General features: G+C 65.8%; 1 protein-coding gene across 1 annotated transcript in view; it reads right to left on the minus strand.

Annotated features, from left to right (window-relative positions):
- Window positions 1–4568: 4568 nt before the first annotated feature.
- Window positions 4569–14245, minus strand: part of RPTOR (regulatory associated protein of MTOR complex 1) — a 305182-nt gene continuing 295505 nt past the window's right edge. The window contains exons 29-34 of the mRNA XM_044247255.1: window positions 11389–11495; window positions 9872–9999; window positions 8375–8461; window positions 7384–7500; window positions 6966–7095; window positions 4569–6341 (exon numbers count right to left, since the gene is read on the minus strand). Of these exons, the coding sequence (XP_044103190.1) occupies window positions 6273–6341; window positions 6966–7095; window positions 7384–7500; window positions 8375–8461; window positions 9872–9999; window positions 11389–11495 (638 nt within the window). The 3' untranslated portion in view covers window positions 4569–6272. The remainder of the gene's footprint in view (window positions 6342–6965; window positions 7096–7383; window positions 7501–8374; window positions 8462–9871; window positions 10000–11388; window positions 11496–14245) is intronic.

Raw genomic sequence — 14245 nt, forward strand, 5'->3', positions numbered from 1 at the left:
CCGCCACCCCACCACCAGGCACACGCCCAGAAGACAGGCTCTAGAATGCTTAGAGCGGCACTGCTCCTAACCCGGAGGGAGCCGGGAGCCGGAGAGAATAAACCGAGCCGCCCCATACAGTGAAACACAACACAGCCGTGCAAAAGGACAGACAGAAGCAGTGGTGGGCTGCCGCCTGTGGCTTACGCTGAGCGGGGGCCCCCTCGGAGGACAGGCAGGGCTCTCCATCAGTGTGCATTAAAGATCAGACTCCCCAGATGCCACACGATTTGATTTCCCTCCCTGCCCCTTGCTTCCCCTTCTCCCCCGCCCCACCTCCTACCTGCTTTCAAAGCCATCTCAAGTGCTACCTCCTTCCCTTGTCTCCATTCTGCTAGGAGTCCCCTCCCTCCTGAACCTCTCCAGGTCCTTGGCTCAGGCTGCCTTATCCTGAACTCATGTGTGGCTGTGCTGTTGGACCCTGAACTTCCCGACTGGAACACACTCTTTTCCCCTTGGGGTCCCCTGAGGCTGAGCCCCGGCAGGGCAGAGGAAGGCCCCCTTTCTCTGGGTGAATATGCCCTGCTTCGAGAGCAGGCCTGTGTTGGCATGGACCGTATGCCCTCCAGTGTGTACTGGGCACCCAGCAGACCCAGGAACCATGAAAAGCGGACAGGGAACAAGGCAAGTCCCTACCACCGGATTTATAGTCCCCGTGGCAACGGTTTAATGAAAATGAAACATCCAGGAAGGCTTCCTGGGGGAGGAGGCACCTAACTTTATTGCTCACGTGCACCAGCAGGAGCACAGTTCCTCTGCTGCGGTGCCGTGCTCTCCTCATTGGCAGGCTGTCCTAGCAGGAGAGGCTCCAAATGGTTCTGTGGGAGAGAAGGTTCAGCTGAGCCCTGGGCTGCCGGTGGGGGTGGTGCGGGGATTTGGGGCGTGGAGGTATGTAGTGTAGATACGGGGTGTGGGGCCATCTCCGCACAGGATGCTCACAGGTTTCACTTGCATAGTATGGCACTGCCATAAAACAAAACAGCGACATTTCTAGGATGAGTCAGTTCCCGCCTCAGAACGGTCAGAGCACACCTCACTGCCCCAGCTGCCCTGCCTGGTACCGGAGCCTGTCCCGGAGCCACAGTGTCAGCTTGGCCAAAGAGGAGCCTGAAGACAAGAAAGCCGGCGGGGAAAGCCGGGTCAGGCTGTGTACCCACTCTGCTCCCTGCCGGGTCGCTGTGTCCCTCTCCCCAAGGTCACAGCTCCTGCTGGCTGGGCCCCTCCCGGGACTACCGCTGCCCTTCAGTCTGCAGTGGTGACAGCTCCCCTTTGTCGCCGGCCCGGGCACTGCACCACCCGCCCTTTAATTCACTGACTTCCACTGACTCCGCGCTCGGCTCGGGGCCGTCTGACGGTGCTCTATAGAGCACGAAGGCCACGTCAGGGCCTCATCGGAGAACACGGTCCGCGTCCCCTTCCGAGGAGCCTGGAGCGGTTAATGGAAGCCGCGGGGAGGCCAGCCCTCTCGCCCGCTGGGCCGTTGCCGCGGGCCGCACCGGGAGCTGACTCCGTCGGTGAAGCGGCCGCCCCGGCCCCTCCGCCGCCCGCAGCGGGCACGTCTCCCCCCGCGTCCGCGCGACCCAGCCCCGAGACCCTCTCCTCCGCTCCCGGCCCCGGAGCGCAGTGGCCTGGGGGCGGCGGGTGGGCCTGGCGGGGGAGAAGCCGGTCGCCCGGCCCCGGGGAAGGGAGGCCCGCGGCGCGGCAGCCGCCTGCCCCGAACAGGCTGGTGGCCTCGAGGCGGTCACTGCAGCCCCGCACGCAGCGAGGGCAGCCACCACCCGGCCCCGCACCGCAGACCGGCCGGAAGGCGGCACAGCGCTTCGAACGCACACGGCGCTCGGGGTCTCGGCGACCGCTGGGGCGGCGCGGGAAGCCCTGGGGCGGGGGTTCCCGGGGCGAAGCGCGGGCGCGGTCGCCGTCCGGTCCCCAAGGCGCGGCCCCGATCGCCACGCCCCGCCCACCCGCCGCAGCCCGCGAACCCCAGCGCGCGTCGCCCCACGTGGGGCCGCACGGGCTCGTGCCTCCGGCTCCGGATTGGTCACCGTCCGGCCAATCAGAGGTCACCTTCAGAGGCGGCCGCACCGATTGGCCGCCGCGGGCCAAAAAGACTCCCGTGAGGGGTGGGCTTCATGTCTCCAAGACAGGACCAAGGGCAGCACCGCGCCCCCCCCCCCACCGACCCAGCCCGAACATCCTGGGTTAGGGCTGCCCCAAGGCCCCCGCCTGCCAGGAGCCCCAGTTCTAGGAAGCCCCGATGTCAAGCCCCGGCTAAGAACTCGGAGAAGACTGCGTCCGCGGGGCTGTCCCCGCTCGCTGGCACTGGCCGCGGCAAGGCCGCCCCAGCCCCGGGCTGCCCGCACACGTCCGCACGCCGTGTCCCCGCTGGGCAAGCGGCGCCCGGCCGCGACACCGGAGAGCGCGCGTGTGCACCTGCCGTGCGCAGTGTGTGCGGGCGGCGCCCGGCGCGGACAGTCTGCGGACGCTCCGCAGGTGGCCCCGAGCCCATCGGACCCAGCTGCCCGGCGCGGTGGCTGCAGGTGGCCCAGCAGGACGACCCCGCGACATGCCACTCCCCGAGGAAGCTCCCGTCCCCTCCCCCAGGGCGCTGGGGCGAGGGGGACCGGGCCTGCGGGGGGAGGGGAGGCGAGTCGCCTGGCGGGTCTCTGGCGCCCCCGCGTGGCCAAGTCCCGCCGCGCATCCATCTCTCATTTGTACGGACACCAGGTTAGCACTCAGGTCCTGGCGCCCGAAAAACCGAAGTTGATGGGAAAATACCACTTTCTCTGCGGAAGCACGGACGTGGGAAGGCTGGGTTTCCTTCTCGCAGAAAGCAATGTCACCCGGGTCAGGAACGCAGCGCTCAGACCCCCAGGTTTCCATGGCGACGGCCGCCCTCCCCCTGTGCGGTGCTGAGCCCAGCAGGTGATGCGCGGGGTCCATGCTCTGCCCCGCGGAGGCAGGGCCACCCCCAAGGGGGCAGGAGCGGGGCTAATGCCCCCCCCAGGGCAGGACAGATGCTTTCCTTCCCATTCCCGTGGTCACCCACCTCCTCTTGGCAGAGGGTCCCCTGCATTTGCGGACTCTGCTTGGTGGGGGTCTTTGCCCCGAAGCTTGCAGACAGCGGGAGCCGTAGGCTGATTAAACCCCTTAAGGATGTCTGTGTCCTAGTCTGGAGGCCGTGACGCCAGGGCACAGGGGCCAAGGGAATGTTGTAGGTGGTCCTGAGGCCAAGAAGCTGCCTGTGACGTTGGGAGACTGTCCCCTAGGGTCCTTACAAGTGGAAGAGGATGCAGAGAGCGTCAGAGAGCCGTGGGTACGGCAGACCTTGGAAGCGGGGAGAGGCAGGGAAATGCAGTGCCCTCTGGGCACCTCCAGAGCCAGTGACGTTTGCGGTCCCGGCGGCCTGGCCGTGGTGGTCTACTGCGGCAGCCACGGGAGGCCAGCACAGGGGTGTCATCAATCTGGGGAACCCACGGTGCTGTTCCCAAGCCCTGGCCACTCTCTTCCACACCATCCAGCCCCTTGCTGCAGCCCACTGTCGCGACCGTGTCCGGAGGCCGGAGCCCACTGTTGTGGTTGCTGGGCCCAGGTGCCGTGCTGCTGGGGTGTGAGCATTCCTTCCGGAACGAGGACCCACACGGAGCCCCTCAGAACCCTCACCCCAGCAGAACCAACCAGGGCTTAGTGGGCCGTGGTTTCTCCAGGAAGACGGCCAGCTCCTCCCAGGGAGGCCCACAGCGGGCAAGGATGGTGACCCTGGGTCCTGGGTGTCACGTGGCCCCTTTTCTGTGCCGGCTGCAGCGCGACCTGGGGGCATCGGCTCCTCCTCTCACTGCACCCGGTGCACCTAAACCTCCCCATCGCCCCCACTTTGGGGCTGGTGTGCATAACTCGTGGACCTGGGTGCACCCTGCCCTACGCAGCGCCCCCCAGCCTCCATGGAGTGAAGGTCTGCAAGCGGGCGTCGGGGTCAGGACGCCTGAGTCGTGATCCCAGTTCTGCCGCCACCCGACGGCCGTGGCTTTGGGCGAGTTACTTAATTCCTGTCCCCCCACTTCCTGTCGCAGGGTGACCGAGGGCCTGTCCGCGAGTGGCGTCCAGGAAGCCACAGCCATGGAGGGATGGGGGACCTTCCATGTCCCACTCGCTTTGCGGCGCGTCCACTCGCGTCCTCAGACCCCCGGGGAGCGTCGGGGGGACGTCCCCACGTGGGAGGCAAACCCGGGCCGCCGTAGGGCCGGGGAGGGCGGGGAGGCGGACTTGGCCCCCGAGCCTCGGGAAGGAACCGAGGCAGCAGCCAGCGCACCGCCCGCGGCCCCCTCCCGCTGCGAGGCAGGTTGTGTGGTTTAAAGTCGGCCGCGGGAGGGGGCGCACCCGGGCTGGAGGCCCTGGGATGAGAGGCCCCGCCCCCGCCGCACGAAGGGCCCGCCCAGGCCCCGCCCCACCGCACGAAGGGCCCGCCCAGGCCCCGCCCCGCCGCACGAAGGGCCCGCCTAGGCCCCGCCCCCAAGCCACAAGGCCGCAGCCGGTCACCTCTGCACTTGTTTATTGTCATGAACAGCTGTCGTTGCTCTCACTCACTCCGCAATTCTCATTCGGTAAAATAAATAGAGATAAGCGAACCTTCAGGGCGTGCTCTGTGGAGCCCCGGTTAACTCCATGATTGGACTTTCGCGTCGGACCCGGGAAGCCCCTGTCGGCCCCGGGGCGGGCGGATCCGCGTCCGCACAGACGGCCCGGCTCGGCTCCTTGGCCCGGAGTCCGCTGCTCCCGACCCAGCCGATGGCCGGGTGCCGGCGGCCGGGGAGCTCACGCGGACCCCGGCCCGGAGCCGGCTCCTGGGGGTCCCCCAGGCCGCCAAGGCCGGTACTGCCCGGTCCCCCGGGACACGGCCCTGGCAGAGGCAGTGCCGGCCGCAGCTCGAGGGGACTCACATTCCCACGATTATGGCCTCGAAGTGGCAGAATTAGTTAAGCCAGCTCACTCCTCTATCGAATAATCTTGATTCCCAAGGAAAATGGAAAAAATGCTTTTCAGAATATCGTCATTGTGGTTTTGTTTTACAAGCGCTGTTTGTAATTGCTTAGCACATTCTCTGTTGTCCTTCCTGGGGCTACACCATCCCCGTGGCCCCAGGTCGTGCACGGACACGTGGAGACACACGCACACCTGTGTGCGGACATGCACAGACGCCGTGACTCACGCCCAAGCAGTCACCAAGAACCTTCTCTGTGTTACTTGCTGCAAGACACCAGCAAGTGGCGGTGCAGACGGGCCACTACAGACCCACACGTGCCCTTGCACTGTGCACGTGTGTGACGCCCGTGCAGGTGGGAGGCCTCGGGACCGCACAAGTGTGCACTCGTGTGTGGGTTCGGGTGTGCAAACCATGGCCTCTGCACATGCGTGCACACCCGTGTGGGAGGCCACATGCCTGGTGGCTGTCACCGCACCTGCCTGGGGAACAGCAGCACTCAAGAGAACCGGGGCCAGTGGCCCAAGAAAGTGGCCGAATGGCCAACGACCTGCCTCACCCATCCAAAGCCACAGGCCCCTTCTGCTAGCGGGTCTGTGAGGAGAGGGGCCTGTGCCAGGAAGATGGGCTGCGTGGCGGACGGGCACTGCCAGTCCTCACACCATCTAGCCACGAGGGCCCCTAGTGGGGCAAGGACTGGCAGTTGGCGAGGGGCCTTGGGCTATCTCCTCCAACGCGCGCCGGCTCTGTCTCTTGAATGCCCCCGCCTCCCAGGGTGCTTGGAGATGCCCCCAGGAGCGCGTGCGCAGAAAACAGCCCCGGCTAGCTTGCAGCCAGGGGGAGGCGGCCCAGGCCGGCTCATGGCCAGGCAGCGGCCCAGAGACCCATGCTGAGCCCTAGCGCTCCCCCATCCGCCAGGGTGGCTGAGCCCTGGGGAGCCGGCTTCTGTCTCGGAGTTTTTGTGGAGCCGATGCTCGGGTCCCTCGCAAAATAGAACGAGGGTGTCTCCCTCTTTAAAAATCTCAGAAGCAAAACAGGACGGGAAGGGTGCTGGGATGTCTGTGACTGTCCTTGGGCTGTCACACGGCAGGACTCCACCAGAGGCCCCTTCCCTGGGCTCCCGGGCGTGACAGTGACCACAGACGGACGGACAGACAGCGAGGGGCCTCCTGGACCCTCAGCAGCAGGTCAGGACCAGTGTTCAGGGCGGCGCGGCGGGTCCACTATGTACATGGAGGCCTGGCGGGGCGGGCGCCCGCTATCTGGCGCGCTTCTCCACCGAGTACACGGAGATGTAGTAGTCATTGCTGCCCACGGCCAGGTGAGGCTGCAGAGGAGAGCAGGGCGGGTGAGCGCGTGGGCGGGGGTGGGAGGTGGGGAGGCCCCCGTGGGGCTTCCCCACCCCCACCCGGCCCTGGCTCTCAGCAGAGGCCCTGCACCTCACCACAAGGACATGGGGACTACCCACAGCTCCCTGCAGGGATTTGTCTGGGAGCCCCGGGCTGCATGGGGGCCTCTGGTGGAGCCCAGACATTTGGGGAGCGACCGTGAGGGCTGGGCCACCCCTCCCTGGGGAGCACAGGCCGGGCAAGGGTGTCCCGGCAGCCTCCTCCCTGCTCGGCTTCTCCAGGGCTGGGATCAGGGCAGAGGTGAAGGGTGACAGGAGAAGGGGGGCAGTCTCCTGTCTGCGCAGCCCAGGACTCCCTGGCTGACGGGGCACCTGGCGCTGTTCCCGGAGGCGGCTTGGGGTGGCCCAGGACCGGACAAGATCTTGTTTCGCGCTGTTCTTGGACACGGGGAGGGAGAAGCCCAGGGCGCCCTCCCTGCCACCTGTGGGGTGGGCGGGGGCTGGCTGTAGCCCCCCTGCCCGCGGCTCCTGTGCCCCCCCAGCTCTCCCAAGCCCCCCGCACCCCCCTGCGGCCCCTCTGCCCGGGCGCGGGCAGGCACAGACCCAGTGCGGGTGGAAGGCCAGACAGCTGATGGCACCGACTCGCTGGCCCATGAAGCCGTCGTAGTACTTGATGTGGCTGACCAGCTCCCCGCTCCCGCTGTAGACCGCCGTGAACTGGTTCATGGAGCCGCTGCGCACAGGGGGTCGGGGTGAGCCGGCCGCGGGCCCAGCGATGAAGCATGGGGGGGTGGGGGCAGCTCAGCCCAGGGGGGAGGCAGGCGCGTCCTCTCACCGGGGCACCGTCTGGGACACAGGGCTGACCTGCCCGCCCATCCCCCACCCGCCGTCCCGCAGCGACGTGGCTCCCAGGCAGGGGGTAGTGCCTGCTGGTCACGTGGATACCCGGGGCTGACTTCGGGTGCTCTGAGATGGTCGGGGCAGCAAAGGCCCCTCATTTTCTCTTAGGGGCGGCACCTACCAGGCGATCAGGTTTGCTTGGGGGTGGATGTCGAGGGCCGTGAGCCCCTTCACGATCTGAAGGACATTCACAGACTCGGGCATCCGAGGGTCGAAGAAGCGTACATCGCCGTTGACGCTGCCGGGAAAGGAGCGCTGCTGGGGAGGCGGGGGCGGGCCGGCCCCCGAGGCTGGCCTCACGCGGTCAGGGGCCCAGGTGCGCAGGCACTCCTCAAGGCCAAGGCCCGCCCCCGAGTGACCAGCGTGGCCGCTGAGCACAGCAGGAGCCCGCCCCACCGGCCGCAGCGACCAGGCCTGCCACCGAGGCCCCCCGGCCTGCCCCCCCCCAGCCAGGAAAGGCCCTGCCTCCCCGGTGCGAGGCGGCAGCAAGCAGAGGCCCGGGGGTGGGGGGACGTGAGTTATTGGTTTCATTTGCAGCCCCGGAGATGAGATTCTGTGCAGCTGGGCTGCGGGCACAGGATGGGAGGGCGGCGGGCGGCCAGGAGGCCGGGAGGCTGCGAGTCGCCCCTGGAGGCCATCTTCCGTGCCCTTGGTCCCTGGCGGGTGTCGCTCTAAGAGCTATGTTCTGTTTTTATGCTACAAACAAGAGACAGAGCATCTCTGAAGAAACGGTGGCTAACACCGGCTGTCCCTTTAACGGGCGAGTAAGCACTCGCTGCTCTCAGTGCGGGGTTTACCGAGCGGGAGAAATGGATTTACGGGCAGATGACCGCCCCACGCAGTGGTCCCACAAGGGCTGGAAGACGCCCGCCCCCTCCCGCGCACACCCTGCAGCCGCCACCGAGCCAGCTGCCGTGAGGCTCTCCAACGGGGGGACCGACGTGTCCCTGCCCTCCCACAGGCCCTGACCTTTCTGGCCAGTCCCCAAGCGCAGGTTAATTACTGCCCGGAAATGCCATCCTTTCCCGGCTGTTTAAATACCAAAGACATATTTTAAATGGAGGAGAAAATAATGTTTTTACAGCAAAATGTCTCATAAATATTCTCAGTACCTCACGCTCATGATGTGGCCCTCGGGGTGCTTCTGGAGGTAGGCCTTCACCACCCAGGCCGTGTGCTCCCGGTACGTCATGACGCGGCTGCGGGGGCGGGTGGGGGGGAAAGGACGGGGTCAGAGCCTGGACGGCGGCCTGGGCGGGGGAGGGGACAGCAGGCTGGCCAGCTGCAGGGGACGGGACAGTGGGCTGGCCAGCTGCAGGGGAGGGGGAAAACAGGTTGGCCAGCTGCAGGGGAGGGGGACAGCAGGCTGCCTGGGTGGGGGTGGGGGACAGCGGGCCGGCCGCTGGCACACCCAGCACCAGACAGGAGCTAAGAAGCTGAGGGTGTGACTTCATTTTGAGTTTAAGGCCCTCAGGGTCTGCTCCCTCGGTGGGGGGGGGGGCAGTGGCCTCCACCCACCCTTCGCCGTCATGTCGGGAGCACGGCAGAGCCGCCCCAGAGCCCCTGGACAGGGCCTTGCACCGTGCAGCTCCCAGCCCACGACACTAAGGGTCAGGAGTGAGAACCCCAGCCAAGGGGCGGCTGAAGCAGAGACCCCTGGCGCAGAGGACGTGCCGCACACGGCAAGCCATGAGTCCTAGCTGGGGTGAGTGGGTGCCCGTGTCGCTGCCCTCAGCACCTGGGGACCCCAGCCGTACCCTCAGGGCCGCTCCATGACCCTCGGCTCTTTCTGGGCAATCTGGGGCTTCACTGCCTGCTCAGGGTGGCCAAGAGGACATGTTGATGGAGAGAAAACTCACCCTTTCAAAGCGCGCCACAAGCGGGTTTCCGTGTGCTCACGGCCAGCCCAGAAGGAAACCCCGCTCCCCACACACGATGGCGGCTTTCTGGGGGTGCTGCCTGTTCTCAGAGAACCTGCAGGGCGTGTGTGGGCCCAGCCAGCACCGGTCCAGCCTCGGGTCTGTCCTGGGAGACCCACCGGACGTCGGGCCCAGCACCAGGGCCTCGCAGCAAACAGTTCGTCCCATGGGCTTCCTTCAGCTCCAGTCTGACACCTGCCCGCTTGTCCCTTCCTCACCCCTGAAGGCCAGGCCTGGTCAGGCCATGGCCAGAGACGACACTATCATGTATCAGCTGTGGGGCCCGGGTGAGCGACCGCCGGCCGGACCCAAGCACCTCACCTGCCCACAGGTAACAGCACTCGCCCCCCAGTGCCCGGCTCCACCTGGCCCCCAGCCTAGGACGTGCCCCCAGAGCCCGGAACAGCCACAACATGCACGTCGCTCAGCCCAGCGCAGGGCCTACGCGGGGACTCCCTGACACTGTCTTCTTGGCCGTCTTCCAGCACAGGAGGGAGACTGAGCTCAGAGAGGGTGGTATCTTGCCAGGCCCCCTGCCCTGCTGGTTTTCCCCCTCCACGTGCCGTGGGAATGTGGCCTTGGTGGGGGGGTGGTGCCTGGCGGGCTTCGGGAGGCTCACTCTGGGCCAGAGACTTGGCAGCGACATGAGTACCGTGTCTGGAGGGTGCTGGGGTGTGGGGGGCAGATTACCATTCGCTGAGCGCCATCCTCCGGTCGTAGACGCGGATGGAGCCATCGCCGAGGCCAGCCACGATGAGGGAGCGGTGCGAGTCACAGGACAGGCTTGTCACACAGCTGTCAGCGCCCGTGGGGATGTCCTGGGTGTGGACACAGGGACTGTGGTGAGGGCTCCCAACAGCGGCCGGTCACGCCATCACCCCGGCACGGGAGCCCTGCCTTCTGCACCAGAGAAGGCTTGGAAGGCCCAGGGAGCCTGAGGGGCCCCCAGGGGACCCGAGTGAGTCAGGCCACACCCACCCAAGAGCCAGTCCCCTGTCCCCAGGGCTGCAGCCAGTGCACGACTCTGGGAACCGGCTTTGGTACCAGTTAAACTTTCCAGTGTCTCCCTCTTTCCCAAAAGTTAGACAAGACACATTCCGGTAGGAACGGATCCTCCTAATTAGTTCGGGAGAGGGTCTAGGGAGCTCTGCCTCTGTAAACTGCCTCCTTGCCACTCCTGCTGGAGTAGGAAATGCAGGGGTGAGGAATGCCGGGTAGGAGGGCGCAGGAGACTAAAGGGACCACAAGAAGGAAAGCACTTTCCCCTCATCAGGGCTTTGCGCTATCGGGCGCCCGGGGAAGAAATCGCACGCGTGTGGCTCCTGGTCCGTTGAAGAGGCATCAGGACGAGGGCGGCAGCCGCACCTCTGGGACACACGGCCTGCTCCGAGGCTTGGAGGGGGCCGGGGGCCAGGGACGAGCCCCGGGCAGCTGAGCTGAAGACAAGAGCCGCGGGCACGGGCTCCCGAGTGGGGGCTGCCGGCATCAGGTGTCCACACTGCACTGGAGGGCAGCAGGGACCGGCCAGCTCCGGGGCCCAGAAAGGACGCGTGACAAAGGCTGACTGTGCCGTTGCAGGACCTGAGCACAGGGCAGAGGGAGGTCGCCTCTGCTCAGGCTGTGGCAGCTCGGACAACTGTGTCCCGGCCTCACGTCAGCTCCCCATCCCCAGGCCTTCCCGTTCGACCTGGGCCTGTCCTCCTCCGCTGGGTGCCTGTGTGACTGGGGGCTTGGCGGGAGGCCCCGGGCCGGGCCGGGAGGCCAGGAGGGCGGAGCTCCTGGGCCTCAAGCCACAGCCAGCACCACCACCCAAAACCCCGGTGGTCCCCAGCTCACTGCAGCCCTACGACCCCTTCCAGGATGGCTCTGTCAAAACCAATTCTGTCCTTGCTCTGCTGATTAAAACTGGAAATAAAAGATGCTTTAAGAAGCACGCAAATAATTCACCATTCCAATTTAAAATGTGCTCACTCTGCTGCTTCCTGATAGTCCCTAATTTGCATGGATAAAATACTTTTGGAAACAATTAGGATTAGCATAGGCTTAATCACACTGTGATATAGGGTCAAAGTGTCGCGATAAATGGGCCGTGAGGTCATTAACGCCTGACGGTGTGAAGGCCCACGACCCCCACTCTCACTTCTCCGGGACAGGGGCCTGTCTGGGGGCGGGGAGCAGAGCCGGAGGCCGGGCGGGGCCGCGGTTACCTGCACCTTCATCTCCCGGTCCGTGTCCCAGATCCGGACAATCCGCACGTCCCCTGAGCTCATGAGGAGGCCGGTCTCCTGCTCCCAGTCCACCACCATGCCGGCTCCTGGACAGACACACACCATTCCGCCGTCAACTCGGGACCCTGTCCCGGGCAGCCGCTCAGCACCACGGAGTGCCACGCCGCCCCGGCCACGGCCCGTCCCCAACCCCACGGGAGCTCCAGGGTCGCAGTCTGGGGCCCCTGGATCCCCGCCCCGCCCAGTTTTCTGCTGCTGGGACAGCGCCGTCCTAGGACTGTCGGTTCAAAATGCCCGTCGTCCTGGGCACAGCGGGCAGCGGTGCAACTTCACAGCGGGCATGGCGACACTGCCCGTGGCCACGTCTAGGCTTGAGCACGCGGTGTCGGGGCCGCGCAGGAGCTCTGCAGAGGCTGAGGAGAGCCCGCCGGGCATGAGGCCCACACCGGGCCGCACGGGGTGAGCGCGGCGTTCCTGCAGGCGGCACGACAGCCTCACGGACGGTCTAGTCAGGCCAGTCTACGCTTTAGATACCCAGGGAAGGTCTCGTACCCACCACCCAGATCACACGGCAGCTGGCGCTTCCCTCTTTCGTCTTTTGAAAGGAAGCAAGACTTCAGACCAGTGAGAAAAGCCTCACTTGCCTGCTCTGATCCCGGCTGGACCGTCCCCAGGCCGCGGGCACCTTCCCACGCCGGCTGTGCGCGTCCCCCACCCACGCGCCCCTGTCCACGCACCAGGATGGTTTCCGCCGATGCCACCAATTTTATACGGGGCGTGTTTTCTAGGAACCGTGTTTCCCTTCCAGGCCACACGGTGCCCACTCCTCCTGCCCCACAGGCTGGGGTCTGGTGGACCACTTAGCATTTCTCCGTTTCCTGACTCCACACACCGTGGCTGGAGCGGCAACGTCTTCTCGAGGCCCGTGCACACTTGTGGGGGGGGTCAAGGTCCCCAGGCAAGGCCGCACCTGCAGCCGCGGCAGAGACCCCCGCAGTGGGCTCCCCCAGACCCCGTGGCTGCTGGTGTTCCCACTCTTCTTCGTCCACAGATGCATGTGCTAGGACCTGCACTGTGCCGCCGAGATCTCTCCTGTTCTGTCACTTACGTGATGACCTCATTTGTCTATTTCTTTGGTCACACTTGCCAAGCTCATTTCTGCTGCTCTGCGGCCCCCGCGGCCCTGGGCATCCTGTTCTCCGGGCCTCTCAGGCCAGACCCCATAACGCCTTGTTCTCTTCTACTTTGTTCTTTTTGGGCGGCGGATCTCCCTCCAGGCCCTGATCTCCCTTCCGAACTCCGGGCTACCCCCTAGGTGCCCCCAGGAGCAGTGCTGGGCCCTGGAGAGACATCTAAATGTGGACAACTTGGCCCAGCTGTGGAAGTCTTCCTCTGCAGGGAGGCACTGAACCTGTGGGCACAGGGTTTCCTTCTGGTGCATGAGAATGTTCTGGAACATTCTTATGCAGATGGGTGGGGGTCTTCCTGACCAAACAGTCACCTCCTGGGTGTGGACACAGGGCCCCTGGGGTGGTCCCTACGGGCCACTCTGTGCCAGGACACGATCTCCCCCACGCCAGGGGGCCACACCGAGCGTGCAGAAATGGCCAGCGGTGGGGAAGGGCAGACAAGAGGGGGCGGGGTGTTCACAATGTCGGGGGTGACTGTGCAGGAAGCTCTCTGACCCAGGAGGGAGGGAGGCAGGTGGGTGCTGAGGGCCCCCGTCCCGGGGGAAGGAGTGTCTGAAGCCCCACTGTTCCCAACCCCATGTTTCCCGGGGCTTGACGTATTTGCTAACATTGAGGACGGACAGCACGACTTCTGACCTGGACCCTTTGGTGGCTCCTGTCAATCCTGGGCCCCTCAGCACGTCACCTCTGGAGTCAGGACCCGAGAGCAGAGGCGGGCAGGCGGCCCACGGCATCACTCAAAGCGGCAGCCCTTCGGGAATCAGCCGAGGACCCCGGGAGTGGTCCTGGGCCAGCCCTGTTGGCTTGCCCGGGCGGCTGCCCCAGCCCGTGTCCCAGGGGCCAGTCCCTCCATGGGCTAGGGAGGGAGACAGACCCCGTGCCTCTGTGAGGCTCTGTCTGGAGCCGCTGACGCAGCGGAGAAGCAGCAGACATGCCGAGGGATGGACGGCCTGGCACCACGGGGCAGGGACACACACACAGCCGGGCGGCACACAGCTTCGTATGGTGGGAGACGGACAAGCCTCCTCTATGCGGACACACGGGGCTCACACGGAAGCTTGTTCAAGGCCCCGAAGACCCAAGTCTAAACGGGGCTGAAAGGTCTGGTGTGACCCAGGAGAACAATGAAGCTGGACAGGCACGAGTTGGTCACATGGGGGTAGTTACGTCCGCCAGTCTGTGTCCGGCTGGCCTCGGGAAAACCTACACGTCCTCCGGCCCCAGGCCAAGGAGAGGCCCGGGTTTCCCGCAGCGGCTCCAGCCTTAAGGCGCGTTCTTTGTAACGTGTAAAACTCCCAAGTCATCTGCTTGGTCCAGACTCTGTGAGGGTCTTTTAAAGAACAGGCGGACTCCCAAGTCCGAAGTGCTGTGGTCAGACCACAGACCCCGGACGTCAGCCTGTAGGCCGTGGCCTTGGGGGAGCAGCGGACGGGAGCAGGGGTGCCAGTGAAGAGCTGGGACAGGCTGCTGACAAGGCTCTCTCCTGGCGGGGACGTGCGTGTCGTCCCACGGCGGCCGCGGAGCACGTGGGCCCCCCGAGGGGTGGACGTATGGGGCGGCCGCCGCGGCAGACAGCACACGGCCTGTGCGTTCAGACGTCCCTCGCTGGCCGCCTGGTGTCGGCGTCAGCCCCGCCAGGGACTTAG

Source organism: Neovison vison, chromosome 5 (genome assembly GCF_020171115.1).
Source record: "Neovison vison isolate M4711 chromosome 5, ASM_NN_V1, whole genome shotgun sequence".
In the NCBI taxonomy this organism is placed as follows: Eukaryota; Metazoa; Chordata; class Mammalia; order Carnivora; family Mustelidae; genus Neogale; species Neogale vison.